The sequence below is a fragment of the Lissotriton helveticus genome, chromosome 9 (genome assembly GCF_964261635.1).
Source record: "Lissotriton helveticus chromosome 9, aLisHel1.1, whole genome shotgun sequence".
In the NCBI taxonomy this organism is placed as follows: Eukaryota; Metazoa; Chordata; class Amphibia; order Caudata; family Salamandridae; genus Lissotriton; species Lissotriton helveticus.
This window is the reverse complement of record NC_136070.1, coordinates 488,333,523-488,361,116: the sequence shown is the minus strand read 5'-3', so window position 1 is coordinate 488,361,116 and position 27,594 is coordinate 488,333,523. Positions and strand designations below refer to the sequence as shown.

General features: G+C 43.3%; 1 protein-coding gene across 1 annotated transcript in view; it reads left to right on the top strand.

Moving 5' to 3' along the window:
* The window catches only part of RHOJ (ras homolog family member J), a 512,290-nt gene extending 496,308 nt beyond the window's left edge, over positions 1-15,982 (top strand). Inside the window, exon 5 of the mRNA XM_078660325.1 lies at positions 14,997-15,982. Coding sequence (XP_078516451.1) covers positions 14,997-15,143 — 147 coding nt within the window. The 3' untranslated portion in view covers positions 15,144-15,982. The remainder of the gene's footprint in view (positions 1-14,996) is intronic.
* Positions 15,983-27,594: the final 11,612 nt, after the last annotated feature.

The following is a 27,594-nucleotide window of genomic DNA, read 5'->3' as shown; positions in this document are numbered from 1 at the left end:
ATGTGCCTCGAACACTTTTATTATGCCTCTTGTGTCTTGGCATAGTTCGCCTCCCTTCTCGGCAATTTCCAGTATGTTGGTGCCAAATCAAGGGTTCCTAATGAGTTCTGCTAACGCCAGTCCCGGCCTTTCCCCTTAACAGTATCTCCTGGCAATCCAATGTTTACCTCTAAATTTCGCCTCCCTTGCTGCCTCTTCTTCATATTTTGATAGTGTAGCCCTAAAATCTTTTTAAAGTCTCCCATCATCCCCTCTTGCCATCTGTAGCTCCAGCTGTTTCAACTCCTGCTCTAATTTGCGTATGGTGCCTTTTATGTCCCGTAGCACACCAAAGCTTTTGGAAATGCAGTAGCCCCTAATCGTGACTTTGAATGCTTCCCATATTACCTCTACGCTTTCCACCGACCCTTTATTTTGAGGGAAGAACGCAGCAATTTCGTCTCCTAGTTCAGTCTTGAAAACTTGATCTAGCAGCGCCGTGGGCTGTATCCTCCACGGGGGGCGGGTTCGATCGTAGCCGGGCATTCGTATCTGCGTTAAAACCGGGCAATGATCTGAATATGTCCTGGCTAAATGGATAACCTTCCCCATATCTGTACTCAGTCCTCGGGACAGGAGACAATAATCAAGTCTGGCCCATGTACCAGCGTATGACGTGAAGTGCGTCCCTTTTCTTTGTACAGGATGTGAAAAACGCCAACTATCAATTAGCCCTCCCTCCTCTATTATGCCTTGTAACACATCCCTTGCCTTGCGATTGTATTGCATACATCCATCAGCCCTATCTAGATCAGGTGCCAGAGCTACGTTGAAATCTCCTCCCCATATAACGTGCATCGAGCCGATATTTACAAACTTCCCCCATAGTATTGTGAAGAACTCTGGCGTGTCAACATTGGGTGCATAGCAATTGACAATGGTTACCGTGTCAGTCCCAAATCTGCCCCACACAATTACATATCTACCTTCTGTGTCTGTTATGCTTCCCAGCGTAATGAAGTGAATCGACTTCTTAATCAGCACAACCGTGCCTCTAGCATATGATGAATAGGAGGAAAACACTCTAATCTGTGCCCATCTGCTAGCAAATGTATGACTCAGACATGGTGGCAGGTGCGTTTCCTGTAGCAACACTATGCTTGCCTGTTGTCGTTCCAGGTAGGCAAGAACATTCCTCCCTTTCCTAGAATCGTTGAGGCCTTGTTGTTCCAGGATAATACTGTCAAATAAGGCGGCGTCCCATCCTCAGCCATTACTGCCTACCTCTTCCCATAGCAGTCCAACGAAAGCGCCATGCTTTATCATGTCATCGTATCTTTGTGTCTGGTTATGTACCTGATATGGATGTATGACGTTACAACGCAGGCTATAACAACGCCTGCCTTTACAACGCGGTTTTTACATCACATACCATTACAACGCATAGCGCTTTTGGGTGCTGGATAGTAAATAGTTTAATTTACTATTCCAACTCCAGTCCCCGTGGACACTAGGGAAGGTTATTGGATAGTAAATTAACCTATTCCCTATCCTAGAGCGCCTCCCAGAGCAATGCGTTGTAATAGTTTGCGTTGTAATGACCGCGTTGTAATGGTAGTGCGTTGTAAAAGTTTTGTTGTAAGTGATGTTTACCACCTGATATTTGACCGTTTCTCTGAACCTAGAAAACTTTAACTTCCCCTTCCCTCCCCCCTCCCACTGACACTCCCAACACGTGTCAGACATTCCCTTCCCTTCCACCTCCCCCTCCCAGCATGTACCAAAACCATGACGTAACTTGGTTTTTCCCATCAGGGCGATTTCACCCAGATGGCACAACGTGTTCCTTACTGTTCTCCGAGTTCCGCCCAGTCTGCGCAGTGTCTCAGAGCCAGCAAGGTTGTCCAACTAAGCTTCTTCGTACTTTAAATCCTACCCATAAGTACAACAATCTGTCGTATCTCATCTCCACCTCCCAACATACTGTACCAGTCTGTTGTTTGTTTTAATCAGCAAACACGTGGCTCGCTATAATACGCATGACTATACATTACAACTAAGCAGCTGTGCATCTTCCTCTCTGCGATCCTCTGCGCATGTATCTCAATCCATTCGTCGTGTCTCTGTTTATGCCATCTGCCTTTCCCAGCTTATTCGACGTCCGACGCATTGTACATGTTTCCAGACAGACAGCATGACAATGTACATTGTGACTGTTTTGGAGGAGATGGCTATTTGATGGGAGACAGTGAACATTTTGACTACATGACGGATGTGAGGTTAAATGTAAATGTAAATGTAAATGTAAATGTATGAAACTTATATAGCGCAGGACTTACCCTGGGGCATCTCCGCGCTTGCTTAGGGAACCCGTCCTGGTATTCCCCTGTGAGAAACCCCGGCAGGGTATCCACAAGGTGAAAGCCAGGCATCCCGCCACGAGGGGCCGATGTGGAGATTAAGCAAGCTATTGCCCAGAGTCGCAGAGTGTGACCCCGTGAGTCGAGGAGGCACCGGAGCGAGAATTGTCGAGACCGTGGAATTTATGAGCCCGAGACCCGCCGAGGCGGGGAATCGAACCCTGGTCCACGGTCGATCTCAGATTCCGGGTCTGCCGCCTCTAACCACTGAGCCACACTTCTCCACGTACTCATATATTATATATCATATATTATATATATATTATCATCTCACAGTTTCCTGCAATGGCAGATGTGATTGGACAGTTTCTACGCACAAGTGGCACCAGTTGTGTCTACTGTCCTGTAGTGAAAGTGTTGCACTTTGTACTATATTGTCATCAATGTTGATGTGCTGTGATTGCTATGTGTGTGTGCTGCTTTGTAGGAGAGTCACCCCTGCAGCTCTGATTTAGTGGCCCCTTATCCGTTTGAGGCGGTGTGCCTTTGACTTGTGTGCTTTTCGTGTGCTGAGATGTTGGCGACTTGGGTCATTTGTGATCTTGGACGGTTTTTGTACTCTTGTGCATTGTTTGTCTGCAGATGTGTTTTTGACGTCAGGGGTTGTATGTGCACGTGGATGTGTCAGAGTGTGACCTGCTACTTTGAGGATGTGATCCACACTGGGCCACCTCAGTGTTGTGTCATGCACCATGTCATGTATTTTAGCTGCAGCCATGCTATCGGTCATGCAGTGTCACTTGCATTATCAGTGTGGCTCACAGAGCCGCTGCTTTGCTGGACTCAGCACATGTGCATGGGTAGGTTGTGGGATTAGTGATAGGGAGGGGGGGCCCTTTGTGCACATAGTGGACGGGGGCCTACTTGCTGTTTCTATGTGTGCTGCAGTGTGCCAGGGTATCAGGGACATGTTCCACAATCATTGTGCGTGTGCAGTGTGCTACACATAATTGTGCATGTTTGCCATTGTTCCCATCTCTCTCCGCCTTCCCAGTACCTGGTCGATACTCACCCTGTTGCCGCTGGGCCAGGTCATATCGATCTGTGTCCGGGCTCCCAACTCCTTGCACCGTCTCCACACTGATGACTGTGGCCACAATTTCCTCCAGCTCATCCAGCTCCTCCTGTGGCGCAGGACTCCCACCCCCAGTCGCCTTTGCTGCCTTCCTTTTGGCAGCAAGTTTCTGTTTGGTTTGGCTTTGCACATCATGCCAGCGCCTCTTGACCTCCTCCATTGACCTCCTCAACACTTCGACTGCATTCACGTTGTTCACGATGGTCTGCGATATATCCGTTTGTCTGGCCAATGACACAGAGGAGGTGTCGAACAGTTGTTGGTAGTGTTCTATCACCTCTGTGACGATGATCCTGTCTTCCTGCGGACTGAACCTCGTCTTCAGGGGCATAGCAACTTTTTTCGTGTCCGTGCTTCGCATTTGTTCGGTGTCACATTGATTTTCACACTGTCATTCGGCGCATTATCCTGATACAATCGCATGGTGCAGCGGGTTGAGAATATAACATTAACGCAGTGCTATTTTGTCGCGATAGACTATGATGTGCAAAGTTGCATTAAGATCATTTTGCAATGATTATCACACGTTCTTGAGAATATCCCCCATAGTGTCTGAACACATGAAGGTCAGTTTACCAAAATGCGAGGGATAGCAGAAGTGACATCACAGACCCTTTGAATTCAGTTTCACTCACACACACATGCTTAAACATACACGCACGATCCCACTTACATACTCTTTCTCACCTAAACACACACCCACCCACAACCACGCACAGAACATACATTTTAAAGCATTTCTTTTCTTACCTCGGCTGCCAGGGAAGGTAATATTCCAGCTAATTGTACTCCATTTTCTATCACACTAACAGTGAATAATGAAATATTATTCACTATTAGTGCAATAAATAAATTTAGAGGAAAATAAAGATGGTGGACCCCCATCCAACGTCCATAAGGACAAGCTGCCACTGTGTTCGCCACCTCTGAGGCCAGGTGTCGCAAAGGTAGTGCCAGGGGTCACAAGGAAAAAGCAGGGATCGCAGCTGCAACTCCTAATGATGTCCATGGAAGAATTTAATATTTCTTTGAATAGGTGTTCTGCTAATAAGTTCGGCTAAGCAAGCCCTGTCCATGTAGCAGGAGGAGAATCTCCATGGTTGTTGCCCAAGTATGGATTCTTGTTGTGTGCTTCTTTTTGTAGCGCTGTTAGGGTGGCCAGTCTTTTGTGCCCGCTTTGTGTAAGCACTAATTTATTCATGCACAATGCAAGAGCCCTATATAGCAGAATTTTTGCATCGCTTTGATAGATGGCTATTGCATGCCTTTTCTTGTGCTGCTTCAGACCCGAAAATCTCACATGTCAAACTTTTCAGATTAAAACCCAGTTTTAAGGGGGCCTGATGGAGGATTTCACACTGAAAACATATCAAACACTAAAAAAGAATACACCTTGCACTGCAGCCAATTTTATCGGTACTCCGCCATGCTCTTACACCAAACATTACAGGACTAGAGACCCTCTGAGAGTATACCCCTTGGATGCCATACTGCTAATGTAGGAACTGGGGGAACACAAAATATCACAGATGTATTGCTCTCTGGTGTATCATATACCTGACACCGAGGGGCGGTGCGTTCATTAGGGTGCTGGGGCGTTGCCCCCCCCCATGCCCCTGCCCCCAGCTCCCTCAGCGTCTCTGAACTTAAGTAAACTCTCAGTTTACTTAAGTTCAAAGACGCCGAGGGAGAAATGGCAATCATGTCAGTCAGCATGACGTCAGACCGCCCACCCCCTTCAGAGTCTGAAGGGGATGAGCAGTCCTGTGTCATGTTGACTGACAGGCATTGTCAGACCAGGGGCAGCAGGCAGCAGCACAAGTGCGCATGAGTGGGGAAGGTCGGCAAATTTGTACGCCGTGCCCAGTCATGCCCACTTGTGTCTGCTCTGGTTGGTGCATGCCCATTAGGAGAGCGAGGGTTGAGCAAAGGCTCAAACCTCGGTCTCCTAATGGGCTGGGGGGCGGAGAGTAACCGTGCCCTGAGTCAATCCTGGCGCTGCTCCAGCGCCAATATTGGCTGAGGGTGGGATTGCTTCTCTAATGAAGGCGTCAAGGGCCCAGAAGATGCTGCACAGACCGGCAGTCAGGTAAGGTTTCTTTCTTTTGCTTTTATTTATTTTTATTCCCTGGCCCCCACCCCAGCGCGACCTCCCCCCCCCCCCCCCCAAGTAATTCTGCAAGGCGCGATTGTGGGGGAAATCCCATTGCTCTGCCTTAGTCACGTTTGACACCAACCCACTTGGGAATAAATGAACTCCTCTAATCGCTTGCATTGTCCCAGCCTCCCAGACAATATTGCCTTTCCGCTTCACTCCCAGCTGCTGATAGGAACTATTCGATATTCACCTCACCCGTGATAACACCTCAGCTATCGGAGCTGCTTCCAAGCGCACAGTGGGATGTCAACTCCCTTATGGGCCTTAAAATCAGTGTTATTAAGGACACTATCATTTAAGATATACCCAAAATTCGAGACCTAGATAGCGAGGGCTGGAGGTGAGATCTGTTAGGAGCTATGGGTTTTAAAATCGGGATTCTTTTTAATGACAAGTTCTGGACACATCCGTCGGCATTCTTCCTTGTGCATGACGGATACCTCCTAATCTTCATTACTTGTGTGTTTCCATGCCTCAGAGACAGCTATAGAGGGGAGGGAGCGTGATAAGCAGTGCTTAATTTACAGTTTCGGTCAATATGCTGCGCCGGCTTGTGTAGGTATTGTGGCCCCATATGGTGCTTTAAGCATGGTTATGTTAATTTTTTTGCCGTGACGTCTTTTTGTCTTTCATTGCCCATTATCTCTACTCAAAAGGTGCAATTAGCATTTGAAATATCAACTCCGAGCGCCGACAGGATTGAGAATTCTTTGAGAACTCTTCCCAGCCTTCCCTCTCTTTCCTCGGCCTGGCGTCCTCCTTCACGGCTTCCCTCTAGCAGAAAGCATCTGATAAGCAGAATTATTGTGGACAATAAGCCTGTCTGTCATGGCCCCAAAAATCCAATTTCTTGCTTCTCGTTTGTCCGTATTTATTTTTCCCTCTTCTTTTCTACGTGTGAATTATTTCTGCAGTCGTCTCTAAAGATGGAAAAATAAATGTCCGTTTCCTGCTCTACTTCTTGTAAGATACTTGAGAATATTTGCTTCCTAAATAACATTGACTTTTGAGATTTACATTGTGTTGTATGGACACTTTTCGCCTTTTATTTAAAAAATCATAACTTCTCACTCCCTTTGCCCATTTTTAAAAATGTCGGTATCGTGTGTTTTCCACAACTTGCTGTTCCAGAGAGAGGAGACCTAGGGCCATATGTATCATTGAAATTCGCATTCGCAAAGGCCGAAATTCGCAGAATTTCAGCCATTGCAAATGTGAATTCGCTAAATGATATGTATGAAGGAAATCCCGATGCAAAATAAGGAATTGCAAAATTTGCGATTCCTTATTTGGTGATTGCATTTAAGGAATCGCACATTTTGCGATTCCTTAAATGCAATGTAAGAAGGCAAAAAAAATTGCTAAATGGCCTTAAGGAATCACAAATTACCACCAACTTCTAGTTGGTGGTAAGTTGCGAATTCCTTGAAAAATGCACATTTTTGCATTTTTCAAAGTGCCATGTGACGCACATACATGCCCTAAGGGCATGTATGTGCACCACATGTGCCCCTATGCTTATTTCAAGGCTGCAACAGGGTGTCGTTTGGACACCCCTGCACCCTTGAAATTATTCTCAATTTTAGCAAATTGCGAATCGCAAATTGAGAGAAAATTCCCATTCCTTCCTATGGGCCTCCTGGCCCATAGAAATGAATGGGAAAGTATTCCAATTAAGGAATATCAAGAAATCACTAGAAAATTGCATTTTTCTTGATACATACCATTTTGCGATTCTGAAATAGCGATTTCTTAAAAATCGCTATTACAGAATCGCAAAATGGTTCCTTGATACATATGGCCCCTATTCTTTTAGCTGAGCTACATTTTTAACTGCCGCAGAAGACAAAGGAGAGTTCATTTAAGAACAGTTCCTCTGTTGTGGAAATATAACCTTCGCAAAATCGTGCATCTATATATTCACAAATATTTCACAAATTGCTAATTTTTGTCAAATTAACTGGGAAACTGCCACACGAACAAAACAAGGAATTTAGTGTTTGTTTTTCTGCAGTTGTATGGGAAGTGCACCTCAGGTCATGAACAGAATGGGTGTAGTGAAGTGCAGCGTGCAGCCAGCTTGTCCATGCTGTTCAGTAAATAAAAGTTCTTATAAGAGAAAACGTAGAAGGCTATTAGGAACAGGGCACAGAAACAGGTGCAACTTTTCAGAATTACGGGTCAGTTAAAGAATTCCTTACCGAGTGCCTCCATGTATGGTTCAAAATTGTGACTGGAGAACAGTTTTGTCGCGTGTTGTTTCAGTGTGTGCCAACTCCACCAGTAGAAACGATAATATGGGAAGCCTTTGCTGTTACATGCAGGCATTTTTTACACAGAGTACTACTTGAAATGCAAGTTGTTCGGCCTCGCTCGCTATGCTCACTCGCCATAGTGCAGTACTGCAATAATTTTATGCCTCACCACTTTCAAATGACACCAGCCGCCACTGCTGACACCCTCCCAGCATTACGCACAGCCTGGGAAAAAAACATAGGACCGCTCGAGGACGAAGACTGAAGGGAGGCTGAAATATCGCTGGGCAGGTAGCAATAGCCAAGTGACTTCGCCTCATTCACCTTAACTACCATTATAGAACATACCTTACGAGACATAGACTTAAACAGATGAGGCTGATCGCCTCCCCCCATTGTTTGCGCAGCAGCATTCAAGATGGAGACTTCCTCCACACCAAATGGCGATGCTCAAAACTACGCTTATACTGGGAACGGGTCTTACCCTGCTTAGAACATCTCTTAGATCATCTTATCCCCTGCAACCCCAGATTGCCCCTTCGTCATATCAACACTGACCTCTCCTTGAGTCGCTACTTGCTGGCATTACTATGGTTGGGGTTTGCTGTGGCTAAGAGTAACAGAGCGTGACAATGGAAATTGGAAACAACACAGTTTCTTGCCGAATATAAGAGGGGAATGGACTGGTGCATGACTAGGACACAACCTTACTGAGAGACCTGAGGAAGCCCCCGGAGGCTCACAAAACTATGGTGTTCATGGGTGAATTACAGGGGCATCATCATCAACAGGACTAATCCATTGGGCCACTACTCGACATCGAAATCCAGACATACAATAGGTCAGGGCTCCAATCGCCCACTAGTGCACATATGTAAATATATCCCTGGGAGGTGGCAAGAGGGGGGTGAGGGATTTGAGGAATACAGCACCATTGTTGTACAGTTAGTATGTTACAGTCCTTTAGATCTGTTGCAAAAATCAATAAAGTGTGTTATAAAAAAAACTCCGTTTTAAATGTTGGCCATCCCATTTGGCAAGACATTCAAAACTGGTTGTTTTCATAGGTGCTGGAAGTAGGGGTGCTAAGGGTGCTGCAGCACCCCCGAGAGTAACCATGCGGGCGTTCTGATGGAGAATGAGCTTTCAAGATGGCTTTAAAAGTTGTTTTATCTTGTCAGGTTTGCTGGGTTTGGTCAGATATAGAGGCCAAATGTCAGGCTAGTCTTATAAATTGCTGGATATTCTTCTTACGTGGACATTGGTGTTTACTTTTATTTCTCTGACTGCAAAGTGAGGGAATTTTATAAAGTGAACTGTGAAAATCTTGCTGGTGTGAAAAGAAAAATTGTAAGATGTCTTTGTCTAACACACAACAACATTAAAATACCTATAAACGTACTGAACAAATATTTCAAAATAAATATACAGTTAGTAAAGCACAAATGAAGTGCTTTTTGTATTTTTTAAGTGTGGTGGAAAAACAGATTTTAATAGGATAAAAAGAAATCAAGACACTTTACTTAGTGATGCACAAATTACAAATATTCTCTAAAACCAATTATCAACACATTATGCGCTATACAGTTTTATCAGTAAAACTATGTCTGTGCAAATTGAGTGATTATTTCAGTGGAAAATGGGCTTGTGTAAATGACAGTGCCTACTACACCATGATTTAGTAATGTATTTGTAACAGTGTTCTCCAAAATGCACACTGTTGCTGAATGGGTGTGGCTCATTTGCAACACTTCTTCTTTGTATGATGCTTGGACTTTTCAGAATCTCTCTGAGTTCAGCGATGTAACAATATTTACAGCACCCCACTATTATAATTGTTCCAGTACCACTGGCTGTTTTTGTGCACTGTCATAGATGTTTTACTGTTATGTATTCAGTTTTAAAAGTTAATATAGTTCACAAACAATAGAACTGCAAGTGATGATTTTACAACGAACCATTAACCCCCTGGAACACATCTAAATAGAGCAGAGATAGTACAAAGAGAATAGGTAAAAGTAACAACTGCATAAGTAATAAAATCAGCATATGTAGCAAAGACATGTGTCCACTTATTAGGGATTCTTCATTTGGTGACCTATCATAATAAACCATTCTGTAGGGTTGTTAATGAAGGTATGTAAGCCTGCAAGGGAAGTACATGTCTGCATCATCATGGCTGTGAGAGTTTAATTGAAAAACAAATCCTCTGTGCATGTAGGATTTTAATGCAGATGTATATACCACTCTATTAATATGTGGTGTGTTTACTACCACTTGTGATTGTAATATTCGTCCAGCGACCCAACCCCGACATGGGGAGCTACTGTTAAGGGTACAGTAGTAATTTTTTAGTACGTGTTTCCAATCATATACGATACCTTTCTGCCAGTCTTATCTTTTTTGTGATCACAGATTTGCATGTTGGGAATTGTAGTGCATCTATTTTAAACGTTACATACAACTTTTCCTCACTCTGCCCCCTATGTGCAATTGTACAGGAGTAAAGGACTGACTGTAGCTCACAATGTTGATCCTTGAGATCAGTGCAGTGGCCATATTCATCAGGACATTTCTGAAGAATTAATCATCATTGACAACTGCCAATTTTGAGTTTGATATGTTTATGTTGTGAGCTTTTGCCACATAAAATCTGGAACAAATTCTTGCAACATGACTTTGAAAAGTTACGCAAGGTCATCAGATTTAACATGCTCAACTATGCAAATTTAAAGTGACATTTTGGCAAGTTGGGGGACAGTGTGATGGTAATACATGTCCATGAATCAAAGTATGAAGTATGTTGGACATGGCAACGCAACCAACCTGCAAATGCACACATCATCCCAATGCCCTTCAAGCTAGGTCTTTGAACTGTATCTGCCAATAACCTATAATCCTATCCCGCTAAAGTGACAATACCCTGATAGGGCTTGCTTACTTTTATATAGTACACCCTTGCACAGATGGTGCCCTCCCTCACTAGATGAGAAATGTATGCCTTATGCCACTGTTGTTGGTGACAACAGATTTCCTAAGGCATGAAAGTGGTGCAGTTCATTCTGATGGGTCGCAGTCCTCCATTTTCTATGACACCGTTGCATCACTTCTGTGACGCAGCGGTGTCGTAACCAATGCACCACTATGCAGCATATTTACAACGTAACGCATCTACTGAGATGTAAAAGCCCTACGCTACATTATACCTCCGTCAGGTATAATGTATGCAGGGTGGACATTCCGACATAGGAAAGCCTCGTAAAAGTGATGCAGTGAAATCTACAAGACTTCACTGAGTCACTTTTACGATGCCACTGCATCAAAACCTTACGCCCGCTTGAAGCAGGCGTAAGGAGTGATGCAGTATGTTAGGAATAGGCATTCCTAATCATTGCTGGAGTTGCGTCGTGCTTGCGACATGACTTCAGCAATGCGCTGCCTTTATGTCAGAAGATGCGTCACTTATCTTTCCATTCTTGCACCACGGTGCGCCACATTGTAAATACGGCGCATCCAAGGTAGCGCAAGGGTTTTTTTACGTCACGCAAAATAACTGGTTATTGTAAATCTGCCCCACAAGCTCAACATAGTGGGTGAAGTAATTATAGCATCTGCTTTAGATGTTGCCTTAGGAGCTGTGGGGATTAGCATATTTTTTTCAGAGTTTTAGATAGGTATCAGAGCATGTTACACGAGCAACAGTTGCCTTACACAAGGACACATTCATTTTTCTTAGACATAGGGAGAGTAAGTGATTTGCCCAGAATCACAGAATGTTGAGTGTCATTGCCGAGACTCGAACCCGGTTACCCAGATTTGAGATCGGCGGCCCTAGCCACTTGACCACATCCTCTCCCCATTGATTGAACAAGTGGTTTACAGATTAACAAATAGCAGGCAGCTCATGGAAGGCGAGAGCAGCCAATCACTTTCTCACACTTCCTCAATCAGACAGCTAAGCCTATGATAATACATGAATCCATCTCATCAGGTACGCACTGATTTAATCATGGCCAGTCCAGCCCTTTTCTTGGCCAATAGTATCAGTCTGTGTAACCCTGGTGCTGTGGCCCAAACAGTAGTTCATGTGACAAAGTTCTGTAGAGGCATTGTGTGTAATGCAGGTAAAAGATGCAGAGAGAGTAGGATACCAGCTAAGTGGTCAGGGCGCAGAGTGAGCAATGTGTGAGCACGAGGGGCATGGAGGATGCAGGGCAGTGTGTGAGCAGAAGAGCTAGGAGCATAGAGGGAAGCATGGGAAATGTATTTTATATCCGAAAATATATTTTAAAAAATATAAATGTTTGTAACAATCTTCCTCTGAGAGATACTGAATACTTTTCCATAGTGATTATAGCCAAACACATTCCTGTTCGACCTAAAAAATAAATATATAGATTTCAATACAAATTTGGATTATGCGACCCATGTCCTATCAGTACATTTTTGATCCTGGCTCCAAAGGTCATGAGTTACTACACAGTACGAAAACACTCAATACAATTCTAGCATGCTGCCCATCAGATATTGTAAATCTGCAATTCAAAATGGAATATTCCACACAAACGGATGTATGTCAGTACAACGCGATCATTTTGATCGCGGTACTTGACAACGCAGTTTTCATAACGCAAGTCGTTACAACGACTTGCGTTGGAGGGCGCTGGATTGTGGAATAATTTAATTTTCTATTCCAACTCCAGCCCACGTAACAGTAGGGAAGTTGTTGGAATAGAAAATCAAACTATTCCTTAAGCAATAGCACCATCCAATGCAAGTCGTAGTAATGACTTGCGTTGTAATGGCAGCATTGTAAAGGACACGCGGTGTAAACACAGCGTTGTAAAGGATGTTTCCCCACACAAACCAGATGCAACTTCAACAACCATAGTGAGTGCGTGTGACGTGTTATGTTTCACACCTATGTCTTGAAACATGATTCATTTGGTTACATGTTTTTCTTTGCCAATTTTCTCAACCTGAGATATGATGGTGTCCTCTAGATCATCAATATTTGGGTCATCACTTCCTCCACCATCCATCAAAGAGCAAAATGTTGCCACCTTATTGGGCATCAGCTCTTGCGGGGTGACTGGGCCATCACCTGTTGCCATAGTAGGCCTCATGTTCTTTGCCAGCTTCTCCTTTGTCCTAAATGTATAATCACCCCCACTTCTTCTTACATTCATCCAGAGTCATCGTGTCATTGCATTGACATTATCAAAGAGGCCTTTCCAGATGGCAGCCTTTTTCACTTTTGGGATACAGCAAAGGGATCTTTCTCATGTTTTATCACCTCTGAGGTCAGATTATCCACCCCTTCTTGCATGAACATCTGCTACCTCTTTGTAGCACTTTCTTGAATACCCACCTCCTTGGTTTACACCTTCTGAACTGGACTCTTCTGGCTTATGCCCTCCTTTCTCTCCTGGCTTGCCATATTTGCTCAGTATGTTGGATGTGTTATGCCACTTAGTCTCACTCTTTAAATGTAAGCCCAGCACATCAGTGATTTGCATGACACAAAGCGTGCTCTGCATCACATTCTTTGTGCTCCTGCATCACTGTACAGCTAAATAGAAAAGGGGGCATAATTCTAAGATTTTTTTTAATGCAAAGCAGTGTAGCAACAAATTTAGCAAATCAGGCCAAGGTCTTGTAATTTAACATGTATTCCAATATAAATCTGGCAACTAATGGGCCTTCATCCAATTGAAACAGCATTGCAGACTTTGCTATTGGATTGTCCTTGACCAGCAACTGACAATGACTGTGGCATTTATCAACTTCAATCAAGAATATGCATGCTAATTAAACATTTATCCACGTTGTCCCGGGGTAAAACCAGGTTTTCCCTGGTCATAAGCGAGTCCTCCTATTTACGCCTCCCTTGTAAATAGGGGTCAGCGTCAGAATCAATGGGTGTTGCGGTGGAACGCCCACTGCAACACCCATTGCCCTCCCCTTTCACGCTAAGCATTGCATGTATGGGGTCCTTATTTACAAGGCAGAGTTAAGCTGCTGCCTTGTAAATAAGGCAAAGCTCCTATCGCTACAGGAATGTCATGAAAAGTGACGTCCCTGTGGTGATAGGGGCTTGTCAATATATACCCCTCTGTTCGCCCAACTAAACTTTAAAAAGCATATGCAAGTAAAAGCCAACTCTACTCCCTAAAGCGCCAAATAATGCATTACATAAGAATAAAATTATGAAGATTGCGTATTTCATAATAACACACTAACACCTAGATTCATCATCGGCATGTTTTGCGAGTCTGTAATAGCGATTATTAAGGAATCGCTATTACAGACTCGCAAAACGGGATTCAAGTAGAAATCGCAATATTTATTGCGATTCCTACAGCTTCCTTATTTGCGATTAGCTAATTGCTAATCGCAAATAAGGAATAACTCCCCATTCATTCCTATGGGCCTAAAGGCCCATAGGAATAAATGGGAACACATATCAATGTGCGAATCGCTATTAGCGATTCGCATTTTGAGTTTGCGATTTCAAGGGTGCAGGGGTGTCCAAAGGACACCCTGTTGCACCCCTGAAATGATATTGGACGCTGGTGTTACGCACACACATGTCCCAAGGACATGTGTGTGTGTAACATACAACTTAGAAAAATGCTCTTAAGTGCATTTTTCTAAGTTTCCGCTATTTACCACGAGGTTTGACTTCGCGGTAAATAGCGGCCCGAAATTTCGAATTCGCAATTTTTAAATGTTTCATGAATTGCATTTAAGGAATCTCAAATAGAGATTCCTTAAATGCAATTCCTCGCAAAATTGAGAATTCTATATTAGCGATTTTTGCATTTGGGATGATGAATCCCAAATGCAAAAATTGCGCTCGCAATGGGCCAGATTCTCAGAATCTGGCCCTTTGTGAGCGCAATTTCCCTTGATGAATCTGGCTGTAAAATCCTAAGAGCTACAATATAGTAAGATTTAATTTCACCGAGAGTAATGCATCAATTTACATCAATTTACATTTCGTGTTAGAGTTCAGGTTATAAAGCAATATATTTCATAAGTGTGTTTATTCGAATGTGAACTTTCCCGCCACCTCTCACGCGCCTTTCTCGCTTCCTGTGTTGCAGATCGGTGCCCAGTGCTACGTGGAATGCTCCGCCCTGACGCAGAAAGGCCTCAAGACAGTGTTCGACGAAGCCATCTTAACAATTTTTCACCCCAAGAAGAAGAAGGGGGGCCGTCTGACCTGTCATCGGTGCTGTTCAATCGTATGAGATCTTTCCCAGAATGCAGCAGGACGGTACTACATTAAACATGTTTTAGAGCCGCTGCCGAGAAACGTGCCTGCCACAACGGGTTGCGGCAACAATGGCCGAATGAAGAAGAAGGCACGCTGCTGTCTGCAAGCTGAAATGGGGAGAATGACCAGTATGGAGCCCTCATTAATCAGGGGCTGCCTTCAATCTGTGAAACCCTCAAACTACAATATTTTAGATATGTAATTGAAATTTTATTTTCCTATTAATGACTTTAGAGAACCAGGCTAGATTTGTAGCGCTGCCTTCCACACATCAGAAGAAACACATATGTCAGGTGGCTTAAATAAGGCCCTGGTACTGTTGCAATGAAGGTGCTTTGTGCTTTGATGACCCAACAAAAAATTATGCAAAGTTGGTTGGTACATCTCGGGTAACCTTAACAAAACTGGGTGAGAAGCACACAATGTATGAATTACTACTATACAATAACTGTACTAGTTATTTTTATGACATTCCAGATATATTTGACACCTTTGATAATACTAAAATGAATTAGTCCTACATTAATAGTGTCACAAGATGGCGTGTGATTACGTTCACACTAACATCTGTATGGAAATCTAATGCCAACTTTTATTTTATTTGCTATTTTAAATCAAGGGCTAACTGCAAGTGCCTGATAGGTTTCTGGGAGCACAATAGCATTCCAAACAGTGAATGATATCTGTGTAGATGTATGTCAATGCCACTTAAGTTTTATATTGAACGTCTTCTGTAATAAGCACGTTTATCGAGAGTTTGTCAACATCATGTGAAAGCAAGTCTGGATTTTGACATAAAACTCATTCATTTAAGACGCTGCTAGTGAATATGTTGATTTCAAAGTACAGAAAGTGTGGTGAATACAACAAAAGCATATGAAACGTTTGCTGAGTGATGTTGCGTCTGAGATCCCACTGTGATGGTTTCTGGAGAACCACTTGTATCGTGAGTGACATATCTACAGATGTGAGCCAATATGGCGGCGCTGAATGCATGCACTCTTCTTTTGGGTCCGGGGTAAGTGTAGGCGAGAAGGCTAGCGATATGACATGTGAACATAAGGCCTAGTTCAATAAGACAGGAGTAACCTGCGAGTCATACATTATGTGTATTATTTGCAAGCCCCTTGCGCCACCGGTGCATCACTTTTTCCAGGGATGACTCCTCCACAAGGGCAGAGGAGCGACGCCCCACTGCTTTCTTGCAGTGTGAGAAGCAGAAACATAAGATGGTAATAACTACTATTTTATATTTCTGCTTCTCGCACTGTTAGAACGCAGAGGGGATTGGTTGTGGGTGGGCGGAGCTGCTCTGCATGCAGGACTGGGCAGGGGAGGAGTGGTGTGGCCACTCCTGAGTGCACATGACTGGTTTGGTTTGCCCTCTGGGGACGACCAAACTAGTCATGCACACTCTACCCTTCTCCATGTGGAGAACATGGCCGGGCCATTAGCCCCAGACTGGGCGGCGTCTTGGCTTAGGGGTGGGAGCCTGGCTGCCTGCTTCCTCCTCCTGCAGGAGAGCAGAAGCAGAGACGGCGCGTGACCAGGCCGGCGGGAAGGTAAGTTTCTTTTTATTATTAAATAAACCCCCCGCCCCAGCAACCCCCCACCCGGGAGTCATGCCAGCCGCAACTGACTTTTACCATATAAAAAGTGATGCCCCGGTGGCACAAGGGGCCTGTAAATAAGCCCTGTTGTCTGCATTTGTTTATGAATTAATCAAATTTGGATCATTAAACATATCCGACCAATACATGACTTATGACTGTTTGGAGAAACAGGCTTAGGGGCTGAAGGCCTTGCGCCGCCGGTGCGTCACTTTTTCCCATGTTAAAAATGACGCACCGGCGGCGCAAGGCCTTCATAAATCTGCCCCTTAGTGTCTGGTGTTCCTGAATAAAATACTCGTATGCCCTTTTTCTTATCCTATGTATGTGTATTTAATTCACTGTAGAAAATAAACAGGTTTTAGATTACGAAATCAGGCATATTTTTTGTTTTGATTTTTTAAACCGTTTCTATATCCAGTTTAATGTATGTTACTAATCTACTGACTAAAAAACTCTAACCTAGAATTCCGGAGTAGCGTACTACTCGCCTAAAAGCGCTTCAACGCCTCGCCAGGGATGGTGAGGGCTATATAAATACAATTTAGAATTTTAATTACTACTTACAATATATCTCATGTTTCTATCAGCCTGATTCATGTAGGTAAATTGCACTCGCAAAGGGCCAGATTCTGAGAATCTGGCCCTTTGCGAGTGCGATTTTTGCATTTGGTATTCATGATACCAAATGCAAAAATCGCTATTTAAGAAGTCGCAAATATGCGAGGAATAGCATTTAAGGAATCTCTAATAGAGATTCCTCAAATGCTATTCATGAAACATCAAGAAATAGCGATTTTGAACTTTTGGGGCCGCTATTTACCGACAGGTCAGACCTGTCGGTAAATAGCAAAAACTCAGAAAAATGCTTTTAAAAGCATTTTTCAAAGTTGCATGTAGCACACACACATGTCCTTTGGACATGTGTGTGCGCAACACCTGTCCAAAAGTGCATTTTAGGGGTGCTACAGGGCGTCCTTTGGACACCCCTGGCACCCTTAAAATCGCTATCTTAGTTGCGAGTAGCAAATTGCTACTCGCAAATCCCCATTCATTCCTATGGGCCTCTTGGCCCATAGGAATGAATGGGGAGTATTTGCGAGTAGCAAATTGCTACTCGCAAATAAAGAACATGTAGGAATCGCTATTTTATTAGCAATTCCTACATGAATGCCGTTTTGCGTGTCCTCAATAGCGAATCGCTATGATTCGCTATTAGGGACACGCAAAACGGCATGTACATGAATCAGGCTGTATATCTCTTGCCCATCTAAAGCTGTGGTAATTGGGACATTTGTAGACATTATTATTAACATGCGCAACTTGTTTTTTCAGATTTTCAATATTGGGAAATGTACTCGATAACGGTTGTGAACTGCAACTAAGTTAAATCTGACTGGGTGTTCACAATATCTGCTTGGGAGTTCCCTAACCACTTCCCTGAATCTCGTGTGTAAACACTCACATGCTTAACTTCCGCTGAAAATACCAGGTGCATGCTTGTGTTACCCACTCATATTTCACAGACATAAGCAAGTCCTTACACCTAGGTGTATCTTACCATACGTTCACAGAACATCGTTCACATGCATATGTCACATTCCCCCTGAAAAGTACTTTAGATATTGGTCCGATAGACTTCTAAGTTTTTAAAAATGTCTAAGTTGAACTAACAACAGAGATCCTTGGGCAAAAACATTTAACATGTTTATTTTCGATTTTTCGCCTTATAAGGGGACGTGGTCTGAGTGACATGAACAAATATACAACAAGAACTGCTTTACACCCACAAACATATACATTCTGTGGCCAACCATTTAAATGACTGCCTATAAAAAAAAAGGCTTCAATGCAAAACGAATTCTGTTGCCACTTGTAGCCAATCTCACTCACTCACTGAAGGAATTTGTAGAGCGCACTACTCACCCGTGAGAATCTCAAGGCGCTGTCTAGTACTTCAGTCCTGATATCCACATCTGAGTACCTATTACCTCAGAACAATTGGGCCTTGATTTGCTAAGGTTTTGCACCGGAGCTCGAACGATGCAGCCTAACTCTTTACAAATTGATTTTTGCCCCTAAAGCTAATGCAAGTGCAGCATTCAAAGGCACCGTGAAGCATACCATGAGACCTCACATTAAACATGCACAGTGGAGGTACTGGAGAAGGAGCAATTCAACCAGAAATAGGATTCCATGCAAAGCAGGTTCATAGATCTCAGTAGTGCAGCAGGTGCAAGGGCACCAGAGACCAGTGCATGCCAAATGCTTCACGAGCAAGACACAGGATGGGGTCCCATTTCCTTGCTGGCTTTGGATCCTATTACATCTTGATGTAATATCAACTAAAATCAATCACAAAAACTAACCCAACCTGGCTTTATAGGGAATACTAGTGGCACACAAAAACAGGAAGAAACAATGCCCTAGCAGAAAATGTTTGCAATTTCCATGCATAATAATTTTTGGGGGGTGAAAATTACACATATAACACAATTGACCCTTGGTTGTTATCTGCGGAAATTGTTTGTACGGGAAGATGTGCCTTGCGTACAAATCTCATGCAAGACATCGCTAACTCACCTTTACCCCCATGGTTCAGTGCTAAATCATGTTCAGCATCATGCAGTCATGGCCTTGTTAGACTGCAAATATGAGGAAGATTACCATGTGGTTTTAACATCTCAAACACATACCGGTTCATGGTGATCCCAGAGCCATGGTCAACATGGAACATCTTCAAACTACAAAAGGGCAGATACTTTCAGTAAACATCCACATGGTGAGTTGTCATATACAAGGGTGTTTTTGTTTTTTATCTAGGCCCACATAGGGCCACCAAGCAACTGTCGCCTTACACCACCTAATCAGCAGCTATCACATTTTCATTGTAAAGTACAGTGATTGTATTTGGTACCTCGTGAGCCACGATTAGAGAACAAATAACCTATAGTAATGGTAGTTTGCCTTTGGGTACTATCACAGGTACCATTTATCTACAGTAGATCAATGACCTCAGTTGATGTTTGATACTTTCTCCGAGAACCAATGGCCCTACTTTGCAGAGCCTTACACCTTAAGTTCTGTGGTTCTAGTAGATAAATAGCACCTGAGGGAATTGACCATCGCTACAGTTATTTATTTTGATTTCTATGGTACCTTTCACAAATGTATAATTCTACTTCAGATTCACAATGTGATAGACTTTTTTTAATAGGGCCTAGCAATGTGAAACATTAATAAACTTTCCTACCCACATTTATTTATGTTGAGAGGCTTTCTAAGAGCAGCACGAAATGGCATTTTGCCATGTAGCATGAAACGCCAGTGTTTAGACAGAATATCAGAAGCAAAAATGTTGTGGGAGAATATATACGGGCAAGAATATTGGCGTCAAAAATATTGTGAAGGAAAGTTCCTACGGGTAAAAAAGTTTAACTATACATGAATGCAGATATAAGTACCTTGACAATATATATATATATATATATATCCAACGTAAAAGGTTGCCCCAAGAGAGAAACCAGCCGGCAGATAGGATTTCACATTTATTGACAATCACAGCGCACACAGGCAAATGCTCGAACACCAGCCTCCTCAGTTCATAATTTGCCGATTTGCCAGACGCGTTTCGAGAAATGTATCTCTTCTTCTGTGGCAGCTTGTTAACGCATACGGTTTTCCTTACACCATTTATATCATCAACTTCCAGCCCCAGTGGGCGTGGCCTCTTGCACGGCCTTATGGATGTCGTAGTGTATTGATTCCACATTTATGAATCCGTTTAGAGTTAGCTGAAAAACATAATAAAAGCATTGTTTACCCCAGTGGGCAGTGGCACAGAGTCTCTGCATAAGGTCCGCTCTGCTTCATAGTGATAGTCGTGAATACTGCCTCCCTTTAAAGTGACACCGTTTGGCGCCATCTCGGGCCCATTTTCAGATGGTGGGTTTCCCTCGCGGCTGTGCCACTGCCCACTGAGGTAAACAATGCTTTTATTATGTTTTTCAGCTAACTCTAAACGGATTCATAAATGTGGAATCAATGCATTACGACATCCATAAGGCCGTGCAAGAGGCAACGCCCACTGGGGCTGGAAGTTGATGATATAAATGGTGTAAGGAAAACCGTATGAGTTAACAAGCTGCCACAGAAGAAGAGATACATTTCTCGAAACGCGTCTGGCAAATCGGCAAATTATGAACTGAGGAGGCTGGTGTTCGCGCATTTGCCTGTGTGCGCTGTGATCGTCAATAAATGTGAAATCCTATCTGCCGGCTGGTTTCTCTCTTGGGGCAACCTTTTGCGTTGGATATATATATATATATATATATATATATATATATATATATATATATATATATATATATATATATTCTGTAGCAAGTAAATAATGACGCCGCACTCTTCTCGGGTAGATATCAACACAGTTTAATCCAGCTCTAAAATACTTCCTTCACCTATGCGTTTCGAGCACAACTGTTCTTGTTCACGGTAGTTACAAGTCCGTTTTTAGTTTCAAATATTTATACTTTACACTCCACTCCATTTTTATATATGGGGATTTGTCCTTTAGCATAACATGTACAAACCTGTATAATTTACAGGGTTGCATCAGTGGGGGATTTCACTTCTCTGGTATTGCCCTAAAGAATGCCCATGACCTATACAGGCCAATAGAGTAGGGCAGAAACATGTTGCCACTTAGGGTCATAGGACCACAATATCCTGATTCCCTCTTCCCATAGCTTTTCAATCTTCCCCGCTCACCCCACTAATAAAGGGATACCTTGGCGTGAGTTAGAAATTTTTATTAAATGTAAAACCCCATATAAAAAAAAACAAGACTTCTCTAAAGAGCTCTCTAGACCATGTTTGAGCCCACCCTGATCTGTAGGAGATTGTTTGTGTGCAGGAAGGAGCACCTTCCTGCACAAAACAATCCTGAGACACATATTCCTCTATCAGAATGCAGCACACAAGGAAAGAGGAAGTATCATGGAGAAGTAATCATATTTCTTCTCGTTAATCCTCCACTGCGAAGGTGTATCTTTTTGGCACAGTCATAGGTTTACCAGTTTTGTTAAATCTGGGAATGCATCAAAAACCATGGGAAATCCATGGAAACACCCACGCAACAGTGCCTTCAGTACGTTGGGTGGGACCCAATGATGAAGCATGTCACCAACTAGGTTGATGAGTGAGGGTCTTCTAAAAACACAAATGTGTTTCCCCTGTACAAGCATACAAAAGGAGCACCGATATTATGGCTAGTTCTCCTTGATTTACACAATACCCACGCAACACCTTCCCAGGGCAGAATAAGGCAACAAAGCGATTTGCTCTCCCTTACTCCAGATTTATGGAACCACTCAGGGCCACGCATAGTAGCTGTGCATGGCTTCATAAATCTGACTTAAGGTTTATGTTGCTCTTGCACAACGTTCTGTGTTGAACCTTGAAATGCATCAAAATAGTACGCCTCCCGGACCCAGGCATAACAAGGAGAAATATATTTATTTCTCCTTATTTCTTCCTTTTTTCTATGTCTGATGCATTACACATTACACATAGAAAAAGGAACATGACTTTAAGGATTGTTTTGTGTAGTAAGGTGTTCCTTCCTGCACAAAAACAATCCGGCTCATAATGCAGGCAACTGTGCCCGTGTTGGCACTAGGGTGCACACAATGCACCAGCGCAAGGAGGCAGCAGAAATACTCCATATCTTTGTAAATATGGCACATTTCTGATGTCTTCCTTGAACAAAATAAAATGGAGTACGTTTCTTTGCTGCGCTGCATGAAATGTTCGCAAACGTGCTCCCTATCAACTCTTGGACACACTTAAAGAAGCTCCTCATGAGTCCTAACTAAGCCACAGAACCAACAGATTGTGGCCAGAGTTGGTAAAAGGTTGTCAATTTAATATATTCTCTCTCTCTGTCACAGGCACAAACGCACACACTCTTGCTGTCCCAGATACAAACACAACATCAACAGTTTCACCAGATAAAAGACTTCGATAAATCAATGGATTTTCTGATAGGAGATAAAAAATTATTTTCATCATTAAAAACACAAGCGCCTTCGGAAGAAGATTCAAAATATTTTCATAATTGGACACAACCACGCCTTGTATCTCTGAAAGGAAAATATATGTCCAGAATCAAAGAATACAACATGCTTCATCATTTTGTACGCAAATTAGATAAAAATTACCTAAAATTACTTTAAAAAAAATCCTATTAGTAGTTACTGATGGCATTACGGGGTCTGAAAAGGTTTGTTGTTTCTTATGAGGAGAAGTGTGGCTCACCGATTAGAGCGGCAGACCCTGAGGCAGAGGTCTGGCCCGGGACCAGGGTTCAATCCCTGTCGCGGCAGGGTCTCGGGCTCAATGTCCTCGGACCTGATAATTCTCGCCTCGGTGCCTACTCTAATCATGGGTTCCACTCTGCAACTCTGGGCAATAGCTTGCTTAATCTCCACACTGGCCCTAACAACGCTAGGATGCCTGGCTTCACCTTGGGGGTGCCCAGGAGTGGACACCTCACAGAAACAGGCCAGGAAGGGTTCCACAGCGGTATTCGTACAGCGCTTAGAGACCCCTGGGTGATAGGCGCTATACAAGTGCAAATTACAATTACATTTGCATTTACATTATGAGTACAAGCAGGTTTACATGCTGTCATTTCTCTACATTCATTCCACTTGGAGCCAGACATCCCACTTCTATTATATAGCTTGAGGAAAATGAAATTTTGCCTGACCAGGATGCCCCCTACGTATACCCTATGTTACATGTGTGTGCATGTCATCCATGCATATTTCCTTGTAGTGGCCTGAATCACTAGGCCTCTGCATTCATGTCCTGCATTAAGGTGCCTGTCATCAAGTTTCCCAAAAGTTAAGCTAACATGAAGGCCCATGTATTTTACATTGTGCACTTTTAAATAAATATCGTACTGAACCCTTTTTGTGGTTCAGATTGAACCACCAGTCCCTGAATTAATGTTTTCATGACTCCTGACACACTGAAAGCCGCAAGAAGCCCAGTAAGGCCTGCCAAGACAGTATTATGAATAACAGTTATCTGTTTGCTTTACAGAATCACATTTCAGTCTGGTGAAGAAGGTACACAGAACCCATCTGCATAGATAGGGCCCAGCCATTCTGTCTCTGTTTAAGTGGATTACAGTGCTTGCATCCATAGAAAGCTCATGCAACGAACGAATAAATATGCCCTTTCTGTCATTTAGTGACGAGCAACCTTTGCTTCAGATAATACATCCCCTGACTCAAGATATCAGTTAGTACTAGATGTGCTGGTCGCCTTGACACAAGAGATCTCTTCTAGACTGAAAGTCAGCTCTCCTCCCAGTTACACGTCAATTGCACGTCATGCTCATGTTGCACACAAGTAGGACAAAGTTCGAGCTGGTCATGCAAACTCCTCCTCTAAGTACCCACCCACCTATGACACCTACCTATCACCTACCTATGACTCATCGAAGTACACACCCTCATGTACGCCCACATGTTCTTATCTCATTTTCTTTCTCTGCTCTGCCTCGAGCGTTCCTTCCTACGTCCTATGTACAAGACTAAATGTATAAATATCATGTTCAGTAAATAAATGTTAGAAGACTCTTCCTGAACCTCAGTGGTGATGGAACATATTCTCCCATGACTCGAGTTATTGGAATAAAGCCCATTTTAACTCAGATACCACGGACTCTGCTTCTCACTTGATGCATGATAATTGTTAATGCCTAGAAATTATGCCAGGGTAATATTTTATTTACCACATTAATTTGGCGCCCGAATAGGGACATATCCCTTTCCCCACTCGCCGGAGTTGTGGGTCTAGTCTTTGCCCCCTTCTACAGCCGTGACGGACTTCAAGTGCGCACGCCATCGGGTTTTCCCGCTACTCCCTCAGGCCCAGGAGGAGGACGGACTGCGACCAGGCATCCATACGAGGCGGTGAGGATCGCGGATCGTCTCAACCAGAGCCCAGCCCGTGAGAGAGCAAGGTCCGAGGTCTCCAGAGGTCCACCCGTTCCAAGGCGCAAGCGTAGTCAAGTCAAGTTTCCGAGGCCTTCAAGTTTCAAGTTCTGCTTCCCGGTGAGTACCACTATGGGGAATGTATCAAGTTTCAAGACGGGCTCATTTTAAATGAGAACGGTCAAGACGGGTCCACTGTAAAAAGTGGAAACGGTCAAGACGGGTCCACGGTTAAACGTGGGCCCGGTAAAGACGTGTCTCATTTTTTGGGACCGGTATGGTTGTACTGTATTCCAGTGCACAAACTTTATTGTTTTCAAGTACATGTTTTATTCCATGTATCAGGTTAGACTGTGTCTGTTTTAGTGTTATAATGTTTCTTGTATGAATGATTGTTGATTGTTTCAGTCTATTTTTGTGTATTGTGTTTTCATTGTATTGATTTCAAACATGCCACTGTTTTCAAAGTTACGTCAGATAGGGACCAGAAAAGGTATACTAGAAGAGTCAGTTAACATCCCGCCTAGAGACACACCTGGTCATTATATGTATAATAAGCATGGATCAGACGCCATTTTGTTTTTAGATTTATGGGTAAACTATACAAAGGACCTGGAGGAAAAGTATAGATGGCCAATCTCGGGAACATGGGATCCTGAATGTATTATGAGGGTGGAGGAAGCGCTATGGAAAAGGAAGTCAAGACCCTCTCAGAAAGATGCCATCGAATTGTGGCGCAAAGAGTCACATAGGAGAACAGAGAAAGAATTGAATAAAGCAGATAGAACTAGACAAGCTGGGGAAAAAGCCAGAGAAAAGGAACTGCGGGAGGAGGGGGAACGTGTCAAAACAGAACAGACTGATAGGGAAAGAAACGCCGTTGTTAATGGTATTTATCCCGTTCTGTCAGAAGAACTAGCTAAAGTGACCACCTCAGAAAGATCCAGTAGGCCGCGGACGCCACCACCTGTACCATATAGAGTACATAGAATAAAGCCGACAGCATCAGATGCGTTCATTTCCTCGTATCTAGACGAGTCCCTTCCAGACTACGTTAATGCAGGTTTTCCTCCACCCCCACCAGCAGATCAACTCCAGCAACTTCAGCAGCAGCCCGTAAAAGATGACGTAGGTCCCGGGGCAGTGGGAGGGGTGCCTACTGTAGATGCAGCCATTCCATTTTGTGTATATGATCCAGAACCAGGAAAGGGTTCAATGGTCGTGATTTCACGCAGACTAAGACAAGCTGTTGCATATCTAGAGACATTACCAGACATGAAAGATTACCTAGATAGCATGTATCGTTTTATTAGAACGGGGGAGGGACCAGATAGTATAGCACAAGCCATGGCACAAAGAAAGGTAGGGGTTAAGAATCATATCTTACGTTTTATTATTAACTGCCTGATCAGGGAACAAGACGAAGGAGACGGAGATGTAAAGCCAGGTTTGATAGAATGGAGTGATCACATAGATGCCGGTAGACATGAGAAACAGGGACAGATAGATGCCATGTACAAGAAAATACGAAAGGAAATAATAGAAAGGCACAGAAAAGAGTCTGACGAGAAGGGCGAGTCATCAGCGGAAGAGGTAGAGGATCGTCAGGATCCGAAAGGCAAGATTAATTATGTAGGAAAAGCGCGACAGTTTGACAGACCCAAGTGCCTTGATTACTGTAAACAAGGGCCAGCTATAAAAGAAAGGTATTCCCTTGAAGCATTATTCCAGGCTACTGAAAAAGCACTGAAACAATGGATAGGGAGTGAGAGACCTCCCACACAACACGAAATAGAGTTGGCCCGGTCAGCCACTCAGTGGGTGTCCAATGCCAATATATATAGCAGTGATATAGTGGCTCAGACTTTCTTAAGCCTTCCACCGAACGAACAGCGTTTGGCTGGTATTTACATGGTCCAACACTTGATAACGTTGTATGAAAGTCAGCATTCTGTTCCTGGTCACTTGCATAAATTACTAGACGACATTTTACTAGATAGATGGACAGGTTTAGGTACTGAATTAATTAATGTAATCCTGGATCAACGACATAAGTACATAGATTCTCTGACCACATGCATGCCTCCAGTCTTACACCATGACAGACATAACGTACACATAGACAGACAGAACCCCCTACGAGAGGTTCATCCCGTCAAGAATGCGGCCAATGAGTTACAACGGGTGTATGTTTACACCCCCTTAACGAAATTAGAGATTCTTGAAATGAAAAAGATGTTGCCTTGTCATGATAAAGACCCAGGGGGATTTCACCGTGAATTAAAAGACATCCTCCGCATAGGAGATTATACATACGCTGACATTCTGAAGCTATTAAAAGTACTGTTACCTGCAGGGATTTATGAAAAGCTTAAGGAAAAAGACTGGGAAGTGGGTGAGAAAAAGTTAAGTTGGGATGCATTGGAAACAGAAGAGAAGGGCAGGCTCCCAGGAGTTGGTCTTGGAGAAAGAGATAGAGAACTACCTGAATTTCTGATACAAGTTTTGCCAAGATTATTGATGACTAAAAAGGAAGATTGGGATGCTATTTCAGCATGTAAACAAAAGCAAGACGAGGACACAAGTGATTTCTATTCTAGATTTGAGAAATGTTTTACTATTAATAGTGGCCTTAAGCCTGGTAGCGAGTCATTTCCACATCTTTTTGTGAGCAAATTAGTAGAGAATTCCTTACCCCAGATCAAGAATAGAGTACTGAAGGTTGAGAGTACTTGGCAAGCAAACAGCCCTTCACAAATGTTACAGATGCTACAGTATCATCAGAACAGAATTAGGGAAGAGCAGG